Source organism: Harmonia axyridis, chromosome 6 (genome assembly GCF_914767665.1).
Source record: "Harmonia axyridis chromosome 6, icHarAxyr1.1, whole genome shotgun sequence".
NCBI lineage: Eukaryota > Metazoa > Arthropoda > Insecta > Coleoptera > Coccinellidae > Harmonia > Harmonia axyridis.
Window position 1 is genome coordinate 3,850,957 of NC_059506.1, and position 26,451 is coordinate 3,877,407.

The 26,451-nt window shown below is 35.0% G+C and overlaps 1 protein-coding gene across 3 annotated transcripts in view; it reads right to left on the reverse strand.

Moving 5' to 3' along the window:
• Positions 1 to 3,901: 3,901 nt before the first annotated feature.
• The window catches only part of LOC123683181 (cytochrome P450 4C1-like), a 33,845-nt gene continuing 11,295 nt past the window's right edge, over positions 3,902 to 26,451 (reverse strand). For 2 of the 3 annotated variants that reach the window (XM_045622092.1, XM_045622091.1), the window contains 5 exons: positions 22,991 to 23,173; positions 19,953 to 20,347; positions 18,956 to 19,024; positions 12,328 to 12,679; positions 10,563 to 10,792 (listed from right to left, as the gene is read on the reverse strand). In XM_045622092.1, coding sequence (XP_045478048.1) covers positions 10,629 to 10,792; positions 12,328 to 12,679; positions 18,956 to 19,024; positions 19,953 to 20,347; positions 22,991 to 23,173 — 1,163 coding nt within the window. In that variant the 3' untranslated portion in view covers positions 10,563 to 10,628. Of the gene's footprint in view, positions 4,059 to 5,745; positions 5,833 to 5,999; positions 6,069 to 10,562; positions 10,793 to 12,327; positions 12,680 to 18,955; positions 19,025 to 19,952; positions 20,348 to 22,990; positions 23,174 to 26,451 lie in introns of those variants that run through there. The other variant, XR_006747945.1, reaches the window with a different exon arrangement.

The following is a 26,451-nucleotide window of genomic DNA, read 5'->3' on the forward strand; positions in this document are numbered from 1 at the left end:
AATCACATGAAAATTTGTCTAGTATGTACCTAGTCCTAGTGGTATGTTTCGATGTGAGTTTGAATGAGCCGAAGAAGAATACAGTATTGTTCGATAGCAGCAGTCTTTAGTGGGATATCTTTTCAAAAAGAATGTTGATTTTAGTGAAGTATCTTTTTATTATCAGAGCTGTGCCAAAGCTCAGTGATTTTTAATCAAATCGAGGAGTTGAGGTGAGCTTATTCAAATAACTTCATTTTCAAACTAAGTTGGCTAGTACTTCAATTCTTAAATCTGAGACATGACTTCATAGTAAATATTCATTTCTGTGGTTTTTTTTCCTCAATAGAACAGAGTTGCATTCAGCCAAAGTACCCAATTTTTTGAATTTCACAGATAATTTTTTTTTTTTAAGATCAAGTTATTCGAAAACGGCGCTTTGTACGAGAAAATATGAAGAATACTTTTATTTTTCAAATTAGCCAAATATTCTTCAATGAACGTTCAATTTATTATTAAGAGTTGGTTTCTTCGAATTTCTGGTATTTTTATGGTATGTTATGTTCATAACAAAGAAACAGAAGAATGTGTATGGAATCTGGTGTTCGGAGAAGATGTATCACATCAAAAAAAAGCTATATTTCAAAAATCATTTCCTTCGATACAACCATTTACGAGATATAGCCGAAAATCACATTTTTTTAACGATTTTCAACAGCCTGTATCTTTTTAACCGGGCCGAATCGGAAAAAATGGTGAAGGAAAAAAGTATTTCTTTTGACCTCAGGAACCTTCGGTTTAAATATATGTACAAGTCAAAGACTCACCCTGTATAATGGTAGAGAGCAATACATCACATTTTTATCATTATTAAGGTCGTTTCCTCCATGGTCAGTGGCTGTCCTAACCATGGATTCATGGGGTGTACTATAAAGAAGCCTGTTGATAAGTCTCCTCGGGTACGAATTAGAATTCCAGATTAATAATCAGATCATTAAAGCATTTTTAACTATTAATTCCTCGACATCTCGAACTGATGTGAGTGTTTTAGGTCAGGTTTGTTGTTGTTTTTGTCTTACTGATTGTATATTTCAGCTTCCTGAACATTGGGTCAGTCTGATATGACAAGCGATTTTGATGAAATAATTTTGAGAGATAATGCTGAATGAAAAATCGTAGTTTCCAGATTAATGATCAGACCATTGAAGCATTTTTAACTATTAACTCCTCAACATCTCGAATTGATGTGAGTGTTTTAGGTCATGTCTATTGTTATATTTTTGTCTTACTGAATGTATATTTCAGCTCCTTGAAGATGGTCACAATGATGACCGAAAGCTAAGATGGTACAATAAATGAGATAGATCATATAGAGACTACCATACCCGATATCCTTGAATTGTCAATTTTACTGTAGTCGATATTAATAAGTTGTTAGTTCTAGAAAAGATTAGCCTGTCTATTGAACTCGAGAAATAAGATAATGAAAATGCTATTCAAGTATTTTAAAAACGTAACGTGAAGAACCTAAATTCATTGGATTTCATTCTATGACGCAGCAATTATATTTATTAAAATTGATGAAGAGTTAAGGCAAAGTCTATGAAACTCAAAAAAAATTAATACATTCCATACGCAAAAAATATATGAAAATGAGAAAAAAATCTATGCCTCTGTGCATTCAAATGGCTTATGCAAACCCAAAAAGATTATACCCTCACAGGCATTACCTGACGACAAAATTAAAAATTTTGCTGACAGTCTCTGGTTCTTAGTCATTTCAACTTTTGCGACGCAGTTTATGGTCCATGTTTGATAAGAGAGTACTGTAAGACGATACAGAAGGTACAGAGATCATGTCTGAGGTTTATATATGGAATCCGGAAGTTCGAACCAGTCATTCACAAGCTCAAGGTCTGTAACTGGCTGGATATGGAAAAACGTAGAAGGATGTTCATACTTTGAATCTCAGACACCGTGGTCTCCTCTCCGCGCTCACCCATTCTACAACCACTTTCACCAGGTCGTTCACGTAAAGTATTTTTTCTCTCTATAATGATTTACCTCTTCCTCTGAAATTTTTTTTTTTTTATACGCATCTCTCGGGAAAAGACTGAGCTTATAACGCCCTTTCAAGCGCCCCGAGATGAATTTAGAAGAAATCGGTTTGTGCGTGTCTTAAACTGCTGTAAGTTGTAACCAAGGGGGAATACATCTTGAGGTAGGGTATTCCATAGCTTTGCAGTTCGGTAAAGAAAAGCCTTCTGATACACGGATGTCCTAGCTGTAGAAAGATGCACGACAAACTGGTGACTATTATCGGCTAGCCTTGTTCGTCGATCAAATTGAGCCCCTGGAGGAATCATGGAGGCAATGGCAGCAGAACACCTTCCGTGGTAGTATCTGTAAAAAAGGCATAAGTCTCCAACCTTCCTACGGTGATCGAGACTATGAAGGTTGGCAGTTAACGTTGGATCGTCTATTAGGCGCACTGCTCTTTTTTGAATGGAATCAAGTAGGAATAACGAGTGCTTAGGAGCTGAACCCCAAGCATGAGAGCAATATTCCATAGCTGGACGCACTTGAGCCTTATAAAGTAATAAAAGCTGTTTTGGAGTGAACAATTTCCTCGCACGAAATAGATAGCTAAGCTTCTGTGCAGCTGACTTGGCAACTGAGCAGACGTGCTCATGCCAGGTTGCATTTGGACTGATATTGATCCCTAGAAGCTTAAGTCCATTGGTTGGTTTTATTGTTTTATTGTCCATTATTAGTTGGGTTGCAACTGTCGATGTTTTTCTTGTGAGCAGAGTAGCCTGGGTCTTAGAGGCATTGAATTCAACCAGATTGTCAGAACCCCATTGTAGAATAACTTCTAAATCTTCGTTGATTGTCACAGCTTGAGCTATTCTTTGGGAACTGGATGTTGACGCTGATACAGGCTTCTTGTTTGTCGTGGACGCTATAAGAGTGCTGTCATCTGCAAAGCTTAAAATCTGATTCTTGGTTGAATTTGAAAGGTCATTAATATGCATTAGGAACAGACTCGGGGACAAGATTGAGCCCTGAGGTACACCGGCGTTGACGGAATGAAGTGCAGACTCCGCACCATCGACCACAACACAAAGTTGTCTCTCGTGGAGGAAACTTCCGAGCCAGCTGCAAAGTCCTTCCGGGAGACCGTAAGATGGAAGCTTAGATAGTAATGCTCTGTGCTATACACGATCGAAGGTCTTGGATATGTCTAGGGCAACTGCAATTGATTCCCCATGCTTTTCTATAGCGTTTGTCCAATTCCTTTAATTTATATAAATTCAGAAAGTCATACACACAACTTTAGCTGACGAGTTCACTTTAGGCATAGGTCCTGAGCTATGTGGACGCAGGCTTGATCTCCGATGTTTTTTTTTTCTCTTCAAATTCTTTGTTCAAGTTCAATGTACAAGAGGGAATTTTTATTTCAATGTATCCAACTATACGCTCAGTGCTGGAATTTTTCTCTTTATTCTAGGTGAACTTTTGGGAGCTTACATATAAACAGTCTTTTTGTAGTAAGTCTCCTTTTTGCAGATAAAATTATAGGATGTATTATATATATAATTTTATTTTTTGATAAAAATAAAATTATTTATTTTTATAATATCTGCAAATAAAGTTTATTATTATTATATTATTATTATTATTTATGTGAAGTAAGCAACGCTTTCTCAGCTGAATATCTGCGCGGCGTTGCCAAACTTACAAATAATCCATAGCAACGCTTTTCGTTTAAATTAGCAATTATTCTTATTATCATGTCACATTTATGTTCATTTTCATCATTTTCGTCATGTGTTGTGAATATTGGAGTCGTGTAATAGTAGTAGATACTAGATTATGTTGTTCATTCAATGGGAAGATTCATATAGTAAAAAAAAATAAATGACATTTGACTTGATTATATATTTTTGTCATTCATTCACGAAAAATAAAATAAATCATAGTTTTCCATTTTTTACAGATCAGTTATCGGTCTTCTTTGCTGCAGGAATCGGTCCCTGAGCTAACTGAGGTGGTACCCCAAGTCTTGGATTCCGCACCTGCAAAAACATTCTCATGAGTAGGCAACGTACGTTCATTTGAATTCGTGGTCAAAAGTGCTTTGGAGAAATTAGAGCTGCTTTTCTGTGACTACAAAAAGCGCTTAGCTGGGACCATTTAGTTTCCAGAATCGTAGTACATATGTAAACAAATGTATGTGGCAAAACATCCAGTTCAATTTGTGCAAAATTACAAAAACATAATTTGAATTGAAAGAGCTGCTGGAAATAACCACCTCTCTGCTTCAAACATTTTTCACATCTTTTTGTGATGCCTTTGAAGACATTATCCAATGTATGAGGTGGATTGTTTATTTCTTCAACCTTTTCGATAATTCGATCCTTCAATTTGATTAAATCAAGTATAGGTACTTGAAAATTACTATATTTCAAACGACGCCACAAAAAAAAAATAAAAGATGTGAGGTCGCGAGACCGTGAAGGAAATTCATGCTCAATGTTCAAACTGACTAATAGCGCACCAAACCCCAACTTTTTGTGAATGAAGGGGTGTTTCAATAAAATATTTTTCTGGTTCTTCACTTCTTCACGTCTCAAGTCTTTTGAGTTGAGATGCCCAGAAAAGTGAAACTAGGTTTCATTGAAAAAAAACCTTCTTGAGGTTATTACTAAATTTATTCAGGAGCCATCCTATGAGTATAATCAACCTCTTGGACCTTTTGGTAGCAATACTTCTTAGAGCTTCTTCCAAGATATCTTCGACCGTACTAATCAAGTCTGGTGTCATTTTTGTTTGTCGACCACTTCCACTCTTTCTTCCACGTTGCCGGTTTAATAGGAAACTCTTAAGCACTGTTAAACCATAGTATAAGGAAAGGATAATAAGCCAACCGCCGTTTGACGGCAAGGAAATAGTCACCAAAGGTCGCTACCGTAGTTGGATTTGGATTTGGAGAAGTAACTCGATAATAGATAGCGCTGAATCATGAGCTATAGATGGCGCAGAAATAATACGATAATTCATTCAGTGGCGTGGTTGAAAAGGGGTCGCATGACATTGCCAACAATTTTTATGTTACTATTAAGTTATCACAAATACACGCCACTGGCGTAAATGCTTATTACAGAGCAGAAAAATATCAAAATATAGAAATCTTCTATATTTCAAATATTTTAGTTCTTCAAAATAACACCGATTTTTTCAGAGGGGTCCACTTTACGGACCAATTTTTGACAGTAAAATTCGAGTAGAACGTGAATACAACTAGATGGCGCTCAACATCAACAAAATCGAAAAAAGCATTACACTGGCTTACTATCCTTTCCTTATACTATGGTTAAACAGAGCTTTGGAAACATTTATAAACAATCCTGAATTATTTTAAGATATTTCCATTCGCCTTCAATCTTCTGCCGTTTTCTGAAGTAAGATTCGTTCATTTTTTATTATTTTTCAAAACTCTCCTCACAGATTCGAAAATACAAATTCCAAATATAACTGTTTCAAGTGAAATGGAAAAATTACCAGATAATGCTGTGGTACAAGCTAAGAGCTACTTGAAGTCACAGAAAATGTACTCTAATTTCTCACAGCATTCTGACCACGAATTTTAATAAACGCACGTTATAAGTAGAACTAGGTTTCAATTTTTTTAGATGATTATTCATTTTTTGAATTTTGCAGAATAAAATCAAATTTATGATATTCAGTAGTTGACTAACTCACCTTTACCAACGAGTCAATAACTTTCATGTCTTTAGCCATATTATTTTCAATTATAGAAGATGTTCTTGCACCCTGTGATTCAATAATCTGTAATTTTTTATTGAATAAATATAATATAAATTAAATAAGATCATTTATTTGATATAGGTACCTATCATTCGGAATATTTTTCAGTTTGATGATGATTTTATAGAAAAGTGTTGGGATTGAGAATAGGAACAAAAGCTATAAAATTAATTATAAATTTTCAGTACCTCAGAAAAGTCAGGAAGTGACTCCCGTTTAGAGTCATCTGCTTTTGTATCCTGAGCAGAAACTGCACACTGTAATTATTAAAAATTCAATAGTCAGAAACGAATTACATAGTACATTTGGTTTCAAATTAGATTGGATCACAAAGTAAGAATAGTTTTTTATATACAGGGTGAGTCTTTGACTTGTACATACAGTAGATTCTTGAGGTCAAAAGGAACACTTTTTTCCTTTACCATTTTATTAGATTCGGCTTCGATAAAAAAATATAGCCATTTTAAATTCTCAAAATGAGCTATGCCATCCCTGGAATCCTGTACACTAAAGTTTTTTCAACCATAAGGAAAATTCCTATCAGAATACAGGTCAACTCTATGTACCTTGAAAAATTCTGTGTTCAGAGATATTTACGCTGTTAAGTTTTAAGGTTATATTATACCTACATGAGCTTGTTTACTAAATAATCATCTTGAATATTTGAAGAAACTAAAAAAAAAAATTGAATTTTCATACCTTATTCCAAGAAATTTAATATAATTGAGTACTACTTCCTTAAAAAATTGTGATGATACACAACTAAATTACTGTGTAGAATTCATTCAGACCAAAACATTTCTTTCATTAAATGGAAAAAATTTGCGTTATAACATTTATCCCATAAAGAAAAATTTTGATTTACATCACTCAGTTGAATATTTCTGAAGCTATCAGTATGAAAATGTGGATATGAATCGAAAGAATATTATGACTATGTATTCAACATATGATGTATAAGTTGCGATTAAATTGGTTCTAAAGGGTTTTTTTAGAGCTATAGAACTTTAAATTGCAATAATACAACGATGGAATATTCGATTGACATGAATTTTATTTATCCGCAAGATAATCTTGCGGCATTATATTGTAAATATGATTTTTGGCAAATGACCGCCACGGCTGGCTCGGATCTAGTCCAATCTGGATGGCCAATTTTCGATGACTTTTTCAAACATTTGTGGCCGTATATCGGCAATAACACGGCGAATGATGTCTTCCAAATGGTCAAGGGTTTGTGGCTTATCCGCATAGACCAATGACTTAACATAGCCCCACAGAAAGTAGTCTAGCGGTTTTAAATCACAAGATCTTGGAGGTCAATTCACAGGTCCAAAACGTGAAATTAGGCGGTCACCAAAGGTTTCTTTCAATAAATCGATTGTGGCACGAGCTGTGTTACATGTTGCGCCGTCTTGTTGGAACCACAGCTCCTGGACATCATGGTTGTTCAATTCAGGAAAGAAAAAGTTGGTAATCATGGCTCTATACCGATCACCATTGACTGTAAAGTTCTGGCCATCATCGTTTTTGAAGACCAATGATTCCACCAGCCCATAAAGCGCACCAAACAGTCAGTTTTTCTGGATGTAACGGTCTTTCGACATACACTTGAGGATTATCTTCACTTCAAACGCGGTAGTTTTGTTTGTTGACGTAGCCATTCAACCAGAAGTGCGCTTCGTCGCTAATGGACGTAGTGCGCGATACGTATTTCGCACAGGACTATTATTTTCGAGATAAAATTGCACTATTTGCAAGCGCTATTCAGGCGTGAGTCTATTCATGATAAATTGCCAAACCAAACTGAGAATAAATACCTTAACAGCTGGTAAATCAGTGGCCATCTTGAACAGTAATGCCAGCATAAAGTTATATACCTCGAAAAAAAACACCCTATATATTTCAATATGTAGTGATAGGTTTCAATATAAGCTGAAGAAGAAAACAGTTATGTTTGGTAGCAGCAATTGTTTCATGGATTTTCAACAGCTTGTATCTTTCCAACCGAGGCGAAGTGGGAAAAATGGGAAAGAAAAAAAGTATTTCTTTTGACCTCAGGAACCTACCGTTGAAATATATATAGTCAAAAACTTACCCTGAATATGATTCAATATTTATTGTTATTTAGTTTTATTCACTTTCATTACGCTTTTACTTTCAGCAACGTTCAAGCCAATTTTATATTAATTTTTTCGTTCCAGAGTTTTTCTCCGGTATTATAAAAGCTTTTCGGATGAAATTTTGTATGAAAATGCAATCCTTTCATTTCCAAGGATATATATCAATAAAACAATATCAATATTACTCACTATATCAAAAATTAATAACAAAATAAATATGAAATTGAAAACATGTGTTGCTACAATGATAAGAGGAAGGGCTAATGATTATCCGATCTAGCATGCTACTATTGCTACTTGACCTAAAGATCTATTGTGCATTGCTACAATGATACTAAGTAAAATAATTTTTGCCTGTCGAGTCATCATGTGTTGCTTTGATACAATGATATTGAATAATAGCTTATTATTGCATTAGGAGGGGAAATGTCACTTTTCATGGCGAGCCTGTGTTTACCCGTCGAAAGTAGTGATGTAGTTACTTTCTATAACCTTTGTAAAATTTTGTAAATGTGCGTGAAATGTGAACATTATCAAAAACATAGTAGATCATAAAAATGAGAAAATCATAAACTAGAGATCTGCCTGAATATTGGGTATATCATAAAGTTTATAGCATCAGATACACTGTGTGTTAAGTCATGCTAGCTATTATTCTGTTCTGAAGAATCTAGCTTATAATGATTTAATGTCTCATTTGTTATCAATGAATCTTTATTTTTTGAAGCGAATATATATAACCAAAACAATACATATATCTGTAAGTTCCTCAACAAACTTACCACTGCAACTACAAGGAGTACTACGATGGAAAACGATGTGAGCTTCATTTTGATAGTGCTACTGTTTTCAAATTGGATGTTTTTCTTTAAATACCCAAATTTTGCACGAGAACATTAATTTGAAATCCACATGAGAAGTTTATTTGATAGTGAAAACGTGATTGAAATAATGAAAGAATCTGAATACCCATAAAGTGTATTGTTATTTAATATGGGAAAAAGAACTTAATTTGTTCAAGACGTCTTCAGCTGATATCCAATTCTTAATTTCGAAATTTTGGTTCATCATTGTAATTCTGCTGGTTACAGTATATGTGTAATTTTTCATTTTTTTTGTCAAATCCTCTTCAGACGCAGTTCTTATTGTAAGTCAGTTTTTCTACAAAAACTTTCCCATCATTAAAACAGGCTTATTTAACCTAATTTATATTTTTTACTTCCCTAGCTTTTTGAGAAATAGACTTTAGGGCGAAATATTCTAGTTACTATAATTCACTTGATCAGTTGATAGACCTATTTTTTTCACACCGTTGTTCTTATATTTCAGCATGATAAGTTCTTTCATTTCAATTTTTGATGAAATAACCTCTACGAGTTCTGGTTTTTTATGCTCCTTTTGAAACACTTAATATCTTTTTCAGTAGCAGTGATACCCATTTTTTTTACATAACAACTTAGATCTTTTTTTATGTATTTTTATTAAGTCCTAGTCCACTTTTGATGATATTATTCCTCAGAACGTCTCGTTTGATAAAGGGTGTTTTTTTTAGAGCTATAGAACTTTAAATTGCAATAAAACAACGATGGATAATTCGATTGACATGAATTTTATTTATCCGCAAGATAATCTTGTGGCATTATATTTCAAATATGATTTCTGGCATATGACCACCACGGCTGGCTCGGATGTAGTCCAATCTGGACGTCCAATTTTCGATGACTTTTTCCAACATTTGTGGCCGTTTATCGGCAATAACACGGCGAATGTTGTCTTCCAAATAGTCAAGGGTTTGTGGCTTATCCGCAAAGACCAATGACTTTACATAGCCCCACAGAAAGTAGTCTAGCGGTGTTGAATCACAAGATCTTGGAGGCAAATTCACAGGTCCAAAACGTGAAATTAGGCGGTCACCAAACGTGTCTTTCAATAAATCGATTGTGGCATGAGCTGTGTGACATGTTGCGCCGTCTTGTTGGAACCACAGCTCCTGGAAATCATGGTGTTCAATTCAGGAATGAAAAAGGTAGTAATCATGGCTCTATACCGATCATCATTGACTGTAACGTTCTGGCCATCATCGTTTTCGAAGAAGTAGGGACCAATGATTCCACCAGCCCATAAAGCGCACAAAACAGTCAGTTTTTCTGGATATAACGCTGTTTCGACATACACTTGAGGATTAGCTTCACTCCAAATGCGGCAGTTTTGTTTGTTCACGTAGCTTTTCAACCGGAAGTGCGCCTCATCGTTTTCCGCACAGAACCATTATTTTCGATATATTTCTTTACCAGGACTAGGTTTTCACGCAGGTAGCTATAGCTTCCCACGTAGTGATGTTGGTTGTTGCCCGAAAACCCATTGGGTCTTCCTGCGGAAACCACAAATGAACGGCTGGCTTCTGTTGTGGACTCCGTTTGTTTGTTGTTTCTCTTCAAGTGTTGCTCACCTAACACTTTTCCACCGTACTGATGAGGGCCGAATGCTCGAAACACGTGTCTTCGGTTAGCGCTTCTCCTGAGGACATGTCCAATATTCTTTTTCCTTGCTTTGATTAAACAGATTTTCTCGACTTGTAGCTATTTCTGGGCCCCTTGTCATTGAAATTGGATGAAAGAAAAAGAAAAGTCCTTTGCAAGATGATATATTGAAATATTAATTAATTACTAACTAACAACTTATGGCTGTTCTATACTATTCCTGGTTTCTGGGTGTGAACTTTACTCTGATTCCATTCGTTCTGAGTACTAGATTCGCCTTAAGCACTATACTCTGCTGAGTATCTATAGGCGTAAGTTTAAATTTTCTGAGGACTCCGGAGAGAAATGCTTTGATTTGCAGAAAGGCATATTTTTGACCTGAAAAATTCCAATATATAAAATTTTTTCACATTATTTACCAGTAATTCATATTATTCGGAATAAACTAGCAAAATTCATATGTCATTTTAAGATTTTAGGATTCCCTATATCGACTTAATTGTGAGAAGAAGTTCGAAGCTGTAGAGGGTGGGTATTTCATATTTAAAAAAAAAGATTGTTGAGGTCAAACGAAACACTTTTTTGCTTTATCATTCTTCGATTCGACCTAGATGAGGAGATATATCAATTTTAAAGTTTCATAGTGAGCTATGCCACCCCTAGAAACCTATACAATGAAGTTTCTTCAACTTCCAATTTTTTGAATTTCACAGATAGTTATTTTCATCAATTTACTTGAATTGTATGACAAAATATGGTGAATACTTTTATTTTTTGAAATGGTCAAATTACTCTTAAGAGTTGGGTTCTTTGAATTTCTCGTGTTTTTATGGAATGTAATGGACATAATCGAAGACTTGGATGGAATTTTGTGTTGGGAGAAGACTCATCACATCAATGAAAAACTATAATTCAAAAATCATTCCTTCAGAAAAATAGATTTTTTTCCTGGATTTTCAATAGGCTGTATTTTTCAACTGAGCCTAATCGGAAAAACTAGTAAAGAAAAAAATTGTTTCATTTGATCTCAGGAATATTCCTTCAAAATATATGTACAAGTCCAATACTCAGCCCAAATATGAATCCAACAGGTAAAATATTAATATTTTCATATTAAATATATGAGTAATTTCCAAAAAACACATATTCCAGTTTCAGCAGACAGCAAACAGAAGATTTCCAAGAGATTACGTAGGAATCATAATCGGAAATAACCCAAGGAGAATGCATGTCATCAAGGGAGAGTAGCGATATACTGATTTCATCCTTGTTAGGGATCATCAGTACCGCACAACTCAACCCAAGATGACAAAAAAAAAGAAATAGTAGGCACCTTATTGAACGCTGGTAGACGCAAAGCAGTATGATTACATACTTGGAAATTGTACTTCTTTTTCTTTTTGTATTTTCTCCATTCATTACCAAGTATCAGCCATTTGATTTATTATATTTCGCGCTGTACGTCGCTTGGACTGAAAAACAGAAGATTTTCCTAGTTGGCGTGGAAATCTTCTTTTCGCAGTACCCGTGGAGGAAGTAGTTAGGTTTTTGTCCGCTGGGTGGCGCATCGCAGTAATCATACTGCTTTGCGTCTGCCAGCGTTCAATAAGGTGCCTTCTATTTCTTTTGTTGGTCATCTTGGGTTGAGTTATGCAGTACTGATGATCCCTAACAAGGGTGAAACCGGTATATCGCTACTCTCCCTTGATGACATGCATTCTCCTTGGGTTACTTTCGATTATGATTAATACGTAATATCGTGGAAATCTTCTGTTTGACAATGGTTATGTTGATGGCATTTTTGCTGATACATTAACCAGATAGATAATAAATATCGTATGATATTATTACATACTTGGAAATTGTACTCCTTTTTCTTTTTGTAAGTATTTGATTTCAAAAAGATAACTCACCAATACAATTTCTTGGACCAGCACTAAACGGAATATAAGCGAAAGGATGTCTATGTTGACAGTTTTCTGGCAAGAATCTATCAGGATCGAATGTATCAGGTGAAGGAAAAATCTCTGGATTCCTCATGACGTCGTAAATATGTATTTGGACGTGTGTTCCTTTTGGCACCAACATTCCCGAATTCAATACAGTATCTTTATCCGCAACTCTCGAAATGAAATACACACTTGGATAAAGCCTCAGAGTTTCCTTAATACACCTTTCCATATATTCCAGCTTTTGTAGATCATCATAAGTTGGACTAGACGTTCTTCCATCCATAACTTTCATCATTTCATCCATAATGTTGTCCTGTGAGTAAGGGTTCATTAGGTATGTGAAGGGTTTTGAAAATGTACATAATACTCTATGATTTTGATGATTTGACATGCCTCAGATGTCGAAGCTTCCAGCTTAAGATGTCTAAAACACCGGTGTGCTCACTAACTCTTGCAAAACCTCAAGATTGAAAAACCGACTTCTGAAGGGACCAGCCTCCATGGATTTTAATGATAGATATTGATCCCTTTTTTACTTGATTTCCGCACTGTTTCTTATAGCGATCCTCACCTCTTTCTGATGTAAATCTGAATAAATTTCCCATATATTGAAGAATTGTATTTTCATCAATATTTCCATTCCTTCAAATAACTGCTCTATTTTCACTTTCCAAATTAGGCGAAGCAAACTTCGAAAGTGAAATCGATATTTTAATAGAAAGTTGTCTCTCATCAAAACATAACCTTCAAGAAAGACCCACAGAACATATTGCTCTCAAGAATAGGAGCAATCCGTCCAGCAGAGAATACTACCAAACTGATACCTATCAGTAGCGGAGCTACGTACTCTATCAATATTTCTGCTTAAAGCGCATTTATCATTCAAAATCCAATCAGTGAACAGACCAGTATTCTAGACATCTTAAATCTTAATCCAGCTTCATCAGATGAACCAGTCAAGGTGTTTGAAGTGACCTCTCCCTCTCTATGCACTTTCTAACCATCATTTGGAGGAATATCTCAGTTTCACACAGATTTCACGGTTACATTTCAATATTATATGTTGGTACTCGAAACTCTCCCGTCACAGATTTATCTGTTACATAGGCCAACACACATTTTGGTGCTTGCGATTTTTTAACTGTTCCTGAGTAATTTTTGGATGCAGAATGTAAAAAAGTTCTCAGATTTTGTCTATCAGATCTAGTTTTTGAGTTTTTAAAAAAAATTGTGTATATAATTTACGTTATAACTGTTATAATATATAATATTACTATTGACAGTTAAAGAAAAACAAAGACACATGGATTTAAGTATTTATTGCAAAAACTTAATTTACATAATTACATTAGTCACTAATCACATAAAAATTATCTTTTATACGATTTTCTAGAATGGAGTTTGCTAGGGCAGTCTCGCTGAAGGCTCCAGCAGTAGTCCGCCATCATGTGGCTATCCCATCGTCCTTGATAACGATCTTCCATAGTTTTAATATCCTGGTGGAATCTTTCCCCCTGTTCTTCACTACAATCACCTAAGTTTTCTGGAAAACGATCTAGGTGGCTGTGGAGGTAGTGAACTTTTATACTCATGTTACAGCCGAGAATATTAAAATTTGAAAGCATAGTTTCCACTAATTCTACGTAATTCTCTGCTTTATGATTGCCAAGAAAATTTTGTACTACTTGAACAAATGAACTCCAAGCGTTAGATTCAGTCTCGTTCATTGATGTGGTGAATTGTGGGTCTTTAACAAGTTGCCTTATTTGAGGACCATCAAATATACCAGCTTTTAGTTTTTCCGTGCTAATGCCAGGAAATTTACGTGACAAATACCCAAAACAATTTCCATCTCGATTTAAGGCCTTCACAAATTGCTTCATTAGGCCTAGCTTGATATGCAAGGGCGGAAGTAAGATTTTTTCTCTTGAAACCAAAGGTTCGTTGATCACGTTTTGTATTCCTTGAATCATGACATCTCTTGAAGGCCAATTTTTGTTAACCCAGTGCTCATTTTTAGCTCTGCTGTCCCAAAGGCACAAAAAACAAGGATATTTTGTATAACCACTCTGCTGTCCAAGGAGGACGTTAACCATTTTTAAATCAACACAAAATGACCACTGATGTTCTTCGTATTTAATTTTTCTCAAAACTAATGCTATTGTTTCATATTCTTCCTTCATAGTAGTAGAATGACCAATAGGAATTGAGCCATATTTGTTACCGTTATGTAAAAGAACACATTTTAAACTACGTTTTGAACTGTCAATAAAAAGGCGCCAATCATCTGGAGTGTATTCAGGCAAACCCATTTTTTCTAAGAGCCCTTTTATATTGTTACAGAATACCAAGTCATTTTCCTGAGTGAAAAAAGGCAGCAGATCCTTATCTCTTTTACGATAAAATGTAATATTAGTACCTCGACAAAGTAGATTTTTTTCTTTTAATCTGGATGCAAGTAATTCAGCGGATTCCTTTGAGAGATTCAGGGGTAGGATTCTGTAACTTTCGTTATCATAGCAAACGAAAGCGATAACGTTACGAAGCGAAGCTAAGCGAAGCGAATGCGGTATTCTGTAAGCGTCTTTTTCTTTATCGTTTCGTTATCTTTACGCTTTTAGTTTCGTTGTCGGAGCTTACCGACTTTACACGAAGGAACATTGGCAACGTTGCAAATAAGTAGATATTTAAGCTACTGTAGGATTCTGCAGGTTTTGACATATGAGGTACCTGAGATAATCTCTAATAAGAGCAATGAGATAAGAGTCCCTTTTATGGACTCTAGCTGTAATGTCCTTTGAATAATCCACAGTATTTAACTTGAGTATTGTCAGAAATTATATTTTGATTTATGACTCTCATTGGAAGTTACTTAACAAAGGGTTTCATACCATTTTAAACTGTTTAGTTTATCATTAAGAATGAATTAGCTAATTGAATACAGCACCTGAATGCAAATATTGAGTATTACAAAAAGTCTTATTTGAGCACTGGAAGAAATTCGAAATGGAACCTCGTTCAATGGATTATAATTTAAAACCTTCATTCTTATTCCAGTTACAAAACCTACCCATACTACAAAATAAGTTCGGGGAGTCAACTAATAGTGTGTATAGCTATAAAGAAATATTCATCATGTTTTCAATGATTCTGATCATCGACGAGGAAATCTCAAGAAGAGTTCGTCTAACTCTTACAAGAGAGGAGAATAGATTTCTTCGAGATAGAAGTGATCCATTTAACTTAACGGATGAGAGATTCATAGACGTTTTCCGTTTGTCGAAACATTTAGTTCACGTTCTATTCGATGAATTGAAACCATTTATGGATAATTATTGGAGGAACACGAGAACGCCATTTGAACTGCGAATATTGATAACTCTGAGATTTTTTGCCAGTGGAAATTACCAAATTGGACAAGAATATTTGCTAGCAGTAAGTCAACCCATGGTCAGTCGTTGTGTTAGTGAAGTGACTAAATTGATTAACCATGTATTCCAAGGAAGAATTAAATTCCCTAATGATTCTGAGAAGACCCAAAATAAAGGGAAATTTTTTGAAAAATGTGGAATACCAGGAATAATTGGAGCAATCGACTGTACACACATAAAAATCTTGAAGCCATCAGAATTTTTGAACAGAAAAGCACTTGAAGATATTTCGAAATTAAAAAGGAACCTTATCTGTCGAATCAATTGGGTACTCCGCTTTCACGCATAAAAGTTGTCCTACTCCATCGTTCTTCTTTTTCTTCTTCTTTTCTTGAAGATAACTTTCATAACGCAATTTTTCAATAATTAATAGAATGAATTTCAAACTTAATATTAAGAATTGTGATATTGTGAAGCAAAACATTCAAAATTATAACCTCGAAATCGAAATCATTCAAGTGTCATAATATGACGCTTAAGACTTGGTCACGTGGTAAAAGTAAACCAATCAAAAACGCCGTCGGACTTTTCGTAATGACAACGAACCCTAAAATGTTTCGTTATCGTCATGAGGTCGTTCTTTGCTTCGGCAAACACGACTATTGCCGAATCCCTTTACAGAATACCGAACCGAGCAAAACTGTCGTTTCGCCACGTTTTCGCTTCGCCTTGCCGTTACAGAATCCCACCACAGGTCTCTTATAAGATCGTTTAGTGGTGGGATTCTGTAACGGCAAAGCGAAGCGAAAACGTGACGAAACGACAGTTTTGCTCGGTTCGGTATTCTGTAAAGGGATTCGGCAATAGTCGTGTTTGCCGAAGCAAAGAACGACCTCATGACGATAACGAAACATTTTAGGTTTCGTTGTCATTACGAAAAGTCCGACGACGTTTTTGATTGGTTTACTTTTACCACGTGACCAAGTCTTAAGCGTCTTATTATGACACTTGAATGATTTCGAGGTTATAATTTTGAATGTTTTGCTTCACAATATCACAATTCTCAATATTAAGTTTGAAATTCATTCTATTAATTATTGAAAAATTGCGTTATGAAAGTTATCTTCAAGAAGAGAAGAAGAAAAAGAAGAACGATGGAGTAGGACAACTTTTATGCCTGAAAGTGGAGTACCCAATTGATTCGACAGATAAGGTTCCTTTTTAATTTCGAAATATCTTCAAGTGCTTTTCTCTGTTGAACGAGGTTCCAGTCAGATTTTCTTCGAGTGCTTAACATTTGTTTTTTGTGATCATTAAGAATAGCATCAAGCTCTGAAGGTAAATTATTCCTGGTATTCCACATTTTTCAAAAAAATTCCCTTTATTTTGGGTCTTCTCAGAATCATTAGGGAATTTAATTCTTCCTTGGAATACATGGTTAATCAATTTAGTCACTTCACTAACACAACGACTGACCATGGGTTGACTTATTGCTAGCAAATATTCTTGTCCAATACCGCGTTGGTAATTTCCACTGGCAAAAAATCTCAGAGTTATCAATATTCGCTGTTCAAATGGCGTTCTCGTGTTCCTCCAATAATTATTCATAAATGGTTTCAATTCATCGAATAGAACGTGAACTAAATGTTTCGACAAACGGAAAACGTCTATGAATCTCTCATCCGTTAAGTTAAATGGATCACTTCTATCTCGAAGAAATCTATTCTCCTCTCTTGTAAGAGTTAGACGAACTCTTCTTGAAATTTCCTCGTCGATGATCTGAATCATTGAAAACATGATGCATATTTCTTTATACCTATACACACTATTAGTTGACTCCCCGAACTTATTTTGTAGTATGGGTAGGTTTTGTAACTGGAATAAGAATGAAAGTTTTAAATTATAATCCACTGAACGAGGTTCCATTTCGAATTTCTTCCAATGCTCAAATAAGACTTTTTGTAATACTCAATATTTGCATTCAGGTGCTGTATTAAATTAGCTAATTCATTCTTAATGATAAACTAAACAGTTTAAAATGGTATGAAACTCTTTGTTAAGTAACTTCCAATGAGAGTCATAAATCAAAATATAATTTCTGACAATACTCAAGTTAAATACTGTGTATTATTCAAAGGACATTACAGGTAGAGTCCATAAAAGGGACTCTTATCTCATTGCACTTATTAGGGATTATCTCAGGTACCTCGTATGTCAAAACCTGCAGAATCCTACAGTAGCTTAAATATCTACTTATTTGCAACGTTGCCAATGTTCCTTCGTGTAAAGTCGGTAAGCTCCGACAACGAAACTAAAAGCGTAAAGATAACGAAACGATAACGAAAAAGACGCTTACAGAATACCGCATTCGATTCGCTTAGCTTCGCTTCGTAACGTTATCGCTTTCGTTTGCTATGATAACGAAAGTTACAGAATCCTACCCTAGTTCTTCTTGATTGAAACACTGCGGAGTTGCTAAATCTGCTTCAAAATCGCTGTCATTTTCTGATTGAATTCTTTTAACTTCGTCAGACGTTGATGTTTCTGTATCATCTTCTGTCAGTTCGGGTAGAATGCTGAATGATGGAACGGGTATTTCTTCCGAATGCACTACAGGCCTTCTTGCAGAATCTAGATCAGGATATGTCCATTTGTGTCTATTGTATTGAGTAGTTCCTAGTATAGGAACATTGGGTCAGGGACAATTCCAGGTATCCATTTGGCTAATTAGATTCTGGGAAATTTCTATTTTGACGATTAAGTACATATTTATCTCTTTATTTGTTGTCCTTTATCAGAAAAAAATATATCATTTAACCTGTAACGTGTATCTCAAAAACTAGAACTGATAGAAAAAATCTGGTGGCATTTTTGGAATCAGCACATTAAAAACATCTAAAATCAGATGTTAGATTTCTGGCACCAAATTTTTTTTTTTCATTTTGTTGGCCTGTGTTATCTGTCGAACTTGTAATACAGAAAACAGTTCTCCCAACCAACATTTTTCAATCCAAAAACGATATTCATGGAAATATACATAAATTTCAATAGAAATTCAATTAATTGGAAAAAAATTATGTATAATACTCGTACAGAAGGTCATTCTTACACTCCAATTCATTTAAAAACTCTCCACTTTGTGTCTCGATTCTGGATGTTGAAGTCGTGGAAGAATATCAAAGCCTTTCTGAATTCATATTATAAATAACTATACACACCTGAACTTCAGGATGATTTGCTATCAACATCAGGCAGAAACCTATAGCAGCCGCTGTTGTATCATGACCCTAAAAACAAAAATTGAGCTCAAACCATGTTTTCAGAAGATTAAACATAAATTGAACAGCAACATTAATATCAATTCATCACAATTTCAGAGAAATGACTTCATTTCAAAGACTACTTCACTCAATTAGAAATTGCGATTTTTACTTGGTTCAAGTTTCACCTCGTTAACTCTTAAAGTTTCCATTTTAGGCATGGGTTTGCTTAAGTAACCCCCTCTTTTTATACGTAGAATCGTGTATGTATAGTTTTCCATAAACGTCTAATAGTCTAATTGCCGTGAATTACCCTGCATATGTATATATTTTACTTTTATATTGTAGTATTTTTCAAATCATGTATATGTTTATGTTCAAATTATGCCTGTCTACTATTCTGTGATATATTTTAGTCACTTATAGTAGAGTTCGTAATTCCCTTTTTCAATCATAAATATTTCGAATCATTACGTCTCATAACTTTTGTGAAGCCTTGGCCCCTAAGGATGAAAAATTTATTTCCGAAACGTCGGGGAACTTTCATAGCATCAATTTCCCGCTGTTTGATCCTTACACCATCAGTCTATGATTTTTGGTGGAATGTTGAGATGAACTGTGAATTATTTTGAAGAGTATTGTATTCCTAATGAAACTTGATGAAGTTGAATCATATGTGATATTTGACTTTTAACACCATCAACTCTTCAGTTGAAAATGAAGTGAACAGTTATCAATTCGATTGAGATCAAGGGACGACTGAGGAAGAGGAAAAATCTCTTTATCTAACTTTTGCCCTTTTCGCCAACAGTGGTCTTTTAAAAGTCTTTTTCATCACATAATTTTCTATATTGATATGACAATTGAAATTGAAAAAAAAAATTAAAAACACAAGTGTTAGTAAAAAGTGATTAGTGTTTGTTGATTCGAAGTTCACTAAAAGTGAATCACTTACTTCGAACATGAAAGTGTCTACTTCTTCGCAAATCCCTTCATAATCTATCGATCCATCAATTGCTCTCGTTTGCAGCAAAACATCAAGAAGTACTAGTCGTCGTCGCCTCGTTTTATTTTGAAGTTTTCCTTCTGATTTTTCATCTGATTGCAAAGAAAGTACATCACATTCGAACGAATCCATCCGTTCTTTGATTATTGCCTTGGTGAATCCATGGAGAATCTTCAGAAGTTGGGCTTCTCTTCTAGATGTGGAGTTGAACCAATAAATAAGCGGTATGTGAAGCCACGGTCTCATCATTCGGTAATTAAATAATAACTCAATTTCGTGTAAGGCTTTTATGTAATCTTTCGAGTGTTCTTCTTGAGTATTTAATTTATAACCCATAGCAGTTTCTGGGAATAATATATCAAAATTACAACATGAAAACAAATGGGTAGACTGCTTTCCATTCGATGGTTTTGATTACTATTTGTTCGATATCAGGAAGAAGATACGAGGCGTGTATTTAAAGTAAGGTCTCCAAGGCCATTGTATCGCCGCAAGTAGCGCTAGATGAAATCCGGAAACATAGTTGTACGTTAGGCCCCCCTCCACCAGTCGACACCTAGTGGAGCTCATTAGGATGCTCAGTCTTGAGTGTCTTGACGTAGCAGCCATTTGCAATGGAAGTGCCGGTTGTCGCTCCCGCCACGTGCGAGTTACGTTCAGTCATTAAGTTTTTGCACTTAAAAAAAGTCCACCTATAGAAATTCATCGTCAATTGGAAGAAGTGTATGGTGAGAAATGTATGGACGTGAAAAACGTTCGAAAATGGTGTAGAGAATTTTTTGCTGGCCGACTAAACGTTCACGACGAGGAGCGCAGCGGCAGGCCGTCACACTCGGACGAAACAGTGCGGAAAGTTGAGGCGCTTGTGCTGAAAGATCGCAGGTTGACTCTCAATGAGTTAGGCGAAAAACTCCAAGATGTGTGCAGTAGAGACTCTATTCATTCAATTTTGGTGAATAACGATGAAAAAGTTCATGAAGCGGTCATTTCGTTCTTGCGCGAGGCAGCGGGATCGTGGTTCGAGGAGGAGATACAAAAGTTTGCCGATGAATGAGGAAGCTCATCGAAGTGAATGGCGATTACGTAGAAAAATAGCTTAGATTTCAAGCTTTACAGCAATGTACAAAACTTGGTAAATAAATGTTATTTAATGTGAAAAAAATAAATGGAGACCTTACTTCAAATACACGCCTCGTATATTATAATTTTCCTACAAACGTGTGCTTTCATCCGTTTTCCCGCACATATTTTGAGTCTCAAGGTTCAAGAGAAAGCCACTGCTAATTCTTTTCCACATGCATTTGCGTTCGGAAAAAATAGAGGGGATTTTGTCGCACACAAATATTGAAAATTCAATTCTCTATGCACCGGACGTTCAATCAACGACAATGATGAATAACTATATGGTATAGACATGCAGAAATACGTCATTCATGTGAGAACAATTAATCAATTCAAATTTGATTTCAATCTAATGAAAGCGACAAGGAAATTTGGCGTTCGGAATGGACTTCTTCTAACGTCTTCAACAAAAGTCTTATCGTTGATTCTACAGAAAAAATTCTAGGTTTCAATCTTCCTAGGAAAATTTAAATCGACTTAGGACTGGTCATGGTCTTTGTAATAGTACCCTCTTCAAATGGCATTCTATTGATAGCCCACTATGTGAGTGTGGTGTAGAAGAGACCATTGACCACTTGGTGAATAATTGTCCCATTTATAAATTTCATGGTGGTTTCCATGCTATCCATTCAGTTTCAGATTCTTTTCTAGAATGGGTCGCTAACTAACGCAAATCGATATAATGAAAACTAATATTAAGTATCCCTTCCTGCTTCCTTTTTTTTGTTTTAGAATACAATTGGAAATTATAGAGTCGTCAACCGAAAAGAGATGATGAAGAAAATTTTGTTTTAGTTGAAGAGGAAGTCCTTCAATATAAATATTCGAATTTGACATGAAGCGCGCGGAAATGAAAACATATCAGTGATACGATATTTCACTCAATTCGCGAGTTTCTCCACAAACAACGCACTTCTTGTGTCACATAGTATATTATCGTTTCATATGTAAAAGCAAGTGTATTCGAATTTCTGTTCAATAAAGTCCTTTATTATTATTACATCAATTCAAAATATATTGAGATGAATACCTGAATATATCAGAAATTCAGAAAAAAACTTCAAGCGAGCCAACCGACGTAAAACAAGGGATGTTACTAGGAGGGCAATAGTTGCCAAACTTTGGATTTCAGGAGGTAGATACAGAAAAATAGTATATTGTGCAACATGTGGAGAAAGTCCTCCTAGTAACATCCCTTGTTTTACGTCGGTTGGCTCGCTTGAAGTTTTTTTATGAATTTCTGATATATTCAGGTAGTCATCTCAATATATTTTGAATTGATATAATAATAATAATAATAAAGGACTTTATTGAACAGAAATTCGAATACACTTACTTTTACATATAAAACGATAATATACTATGTGACATAAGAAGTGCGTTGTTTGTGGAGAAACTCGCGAATTGAGTGAAATATCGTATCACTGATATGTTTTCATTTCCGCGCGCTTCATGTCAAATTCGATAGTTCATGTTGGGGACAAAATTTGCTCACTGAAAATGACGTATGTTCCCTCTATTTATGTTTATTACTCTGAAATATATATGCACTACACAATAAAACTGCTAAAAATCAAGTAGCTTGATATGATTCAAGTACTTGATAAATGAATACTTGACGTGATATTGAAAAACTACTACTTGACTTGAGCTTGACTTGAAATCAAATCAAGCTTAAGCCAAGTAGCTTGAAAATCACCCCAAGCCGTGGTAGCACTTGTTGGAAAAATAACTATATCCCCACAATTGCTTCCCCTATATCTGGCTCATCAGAACGAATTAGAATAATGTCAACTTTGAACTGTATATTTAGAATAATCGAAAAACAGAAAAGAACAGTCAACATTTCAATTTTGCAAACTTACCACATATGCTTTTAAGAGTGAATTCTGTAACTATTGAGCTGACTTCAATTGGTTCTGAACATTTCGTGGATATTATATTCACCGTTTCTTCAGTTTTTTCATTGAAAAGATGAACAAAATCCTTCAAAATGTTGAAATGAAATGCATTCGTCAAGATTTTTCTTCTTTTTGTCCACTTTTCCCCTGAAAATAATCAGCTCAGAAAGTTTGTCGAACATATCCTAAATAGAAATAATGTGCTTGTTGAAGTTCAAATCACAGAGTTAGATTTTATTAATTCAATATAAGGTGTTACAGTTAATTTATCTCTACCCGATCAACTTATCTTTACTCCACTACATGAATCTGCATTGCTACTGTTTAACCAAAATAGGTGAAATATTGGGCCAATTCCTAAGTGTTTTTTCCAAGGTCGTTGAAAGAGTGGTAATGAATCGTATGACTAATTACCTAAACAAGTACAATTTATTTTCTAATTTTCAGCACGGTTTTAGAGCTAAGAAATCTACTCTAACCGCTGCTCTTCACTTTTTTGATCATATTCATCGCTCTTTGGATGGGGGACTTCGCGTATGTGGTATATTCTTTGACCTCACAAGAGCTTTTAATTGTATTGCGCCACAGTTTATCATCAGTAAATTGGGTGTCAGGGGGAATTTTTCGGATTGGATTTCAAGCTGTTTATCGAATCGAACCATGTCTGTAAAAGTTCTTGAGACATTTTCAGACAAATATGAAACTGAGTTAGGAGCTCCTCAGGGTTCTGTTTTGGGACCGCTACTGTTCATTCTCTTCATTGATGAGTTGCCCTGTCACATTGTTGATGAGTGCTTGGTCATTTTTGTTGATGATACTTCTGTGGAGGTCTCGGCGCCGAGCCGGGTTGAGCTTCTGAATCGCTGTGGAATTATAGTTGCAACCTTCGTACATTGGTGTCAAACTAATGCTCTAATTGTCAATATGTCTAAGACAGAATCAGTCATATTCGAAATAAGGAATTTTCCGGCAGAGCCATTTCAGCTACAATATCAGAACATGGAGTTGAAATAAAGCGATTCATAAAGTTTTTGGGTTTATAAGTTGATAAGAACTTGGGATGGTGGGAACATGTGGATCATGTTTGCAGGAAAGACTCACTTCCCTTTGATGCGATTTTAAATGTATATTATAGTTTATGGTACAGCCATATAGCCTATAATAATAATAATATTTCTGAACTTCTAATGATTTGTAGTTACATAACATAAACTATACAAATTAAGTGAAATGACGTCACAATTTAAGTTTTACATTGCTTTTCCAAAATATTCCTGGAGACTATAAGGTTCTAATCGAATAAGTAGATTTTTTACTTTGATTTGGAATTTTTTATATTGTAAAATGCCTTTTATCTCGTTTGGTAATTTATTGAAAGCTCTTATACTCATGTACGTTTGACTTTTTTCAGTTAATGTTAATCTATGTGTTGGGAAAATTATGTCTAAAGTTCTTGTATTATGATATATGAATTTATATTTTCGCTTGTGAATTTGCTCCTATTTTCATGTAAAATCATTTAACATTCGAACAAGTAAAGACCATGCACTGTTAGAATATTTTTTGATCTAAATTTTCCTCTGCATGATTCCCTAAATCCCAATTTGTATATTATTCGAATTGCTCTCTTCTGTAGTAAAAATATTCTTTCCAGATTCTCATTTGTTCCCCAGAAAATGATTCCATATTTGTAGGTGGCCTCAAAGTTCCCAAAATATACTACTCTTAAGGTGTTCTCATTCATATACTCTGTGATCGATCTCAGTGCATAACAATTTTTACTTAATATTTTTTATATTATTTCTGTGTGTTGACGCCAATTCAGAAATTGATCGATGTAAACGCCAAGAAACTTGACATATTCCGATAGTTGTAAATTATTATTCGATAAGGTTACTGAATCTGACTTCAGTTTCTGTGATCTGTTTGTATCAAAAAGAATAAGTTTAGTTTTATTCTCATTAAGGATCAAATTGTTTTGGTCAAACCATGTCTTTGATTTTAAGAAAATTTGGTTTGCTCGTCTTGTTAGTTCTTCAAATTCTTCTACACCAGTTAATAAATTTGTGTCATCAACGAAATTGACCATGTTACCTTCATTATCTTGGATTATGTTACCTAGATCATTAAGATATACTAGGAATAGTAAGGTACTAATGACACTTCCTTGATCAATTCCATACAAACTGTACCTATATAAAAACCAGTAGGGATAACTTTTGACTGACTAGAAAACTAGAAGAGCTATTGATATACAGGGTGTCCCATAAGTGGCACGTCACAGTGACACCGGAGGTAGGTCAGCTAAAGAGGGACCTAACCAGCCTAACATGACCCCAGTAAAAGTTGCATGGTTTTCGAGTTAGTACCAAATTACGTTTTTTAGTGAATTTTCACCTTTTTTAACATTGTCAGGGTCAGAATTCTGCTGGAAAGCTCTCGAAGCTTCTTTTTTTTGTTGTAATGGAATCTTAAATAGTTATTTAAGATGACATGAGTATGATTCTGTCAAAAAGTTATGTGGATTTCCGTAAATTAATGGATAAATCTTGATTTCAATTGCTAGCAAAACGAGAACTTCGACTTTGGACACCTGCTGTGAAAAAAAAATCCTTGAAACAAAACGAGCAAGTAACATCAAAAAATTGGGCATTTTAGACAGATTTAGAAATGGTACAATACACGAATCTTATGCCCATAAAACTAGGTATTTTCATCATTTTATCGATGCCCTACTTAACTAAGTTGAAACTAGGAACCCCGCTATCAGGTAATTTTGCCGCTTGCTATGACATTACATTTGATACCGGGCTTTGTTATTATTTGTTAAAGTCACAATAGGGAAAAAGATGGATTAGGGGAAGCGAAAAAGGAATATTATTGAAAAAAAAGGTAAATTAATCAAAAAAAGACTTAACTTTCGATTATTTATTTAATTCTTAAATCTAACTTACAGTAAATGTTCAAACTGTTTCCCTCGGACTCTAATGCATAAATGACACCGTTTTATAAAATTACGATTCAATTTTCTTAAACTAATTTCCGATATGGTCCGGGCTGCGTCGAATACGCGTTCACGCAATTCTTCCTCGCTTCTTATTGGTTTTGCATACACTTTGTCCTTTAAACATCCCCAATAAAAAAAATCCAGTGGATTCAAATCCGGGGATCGCGGTGGCCACAGTATGGGTCCTAATCGCCCAACCCACCTGTCGGGGAATGTGTTGCTGAGGTGCTCGCGAACCCGCCGAGCGTAGACCCATACTGTGGTCACCGCGATCCCCGGATTTGAATCCACTGGATTTTTTTTATTGGGGATGTTTAAAGGACAAAGTGTATGCAAAACCAATAAGAAGCGAGGAAGAATTGCGTGAACGCGTATTCGACGCAGCCCGGACCATATCGGAAATTAGTTTAAGAAAATT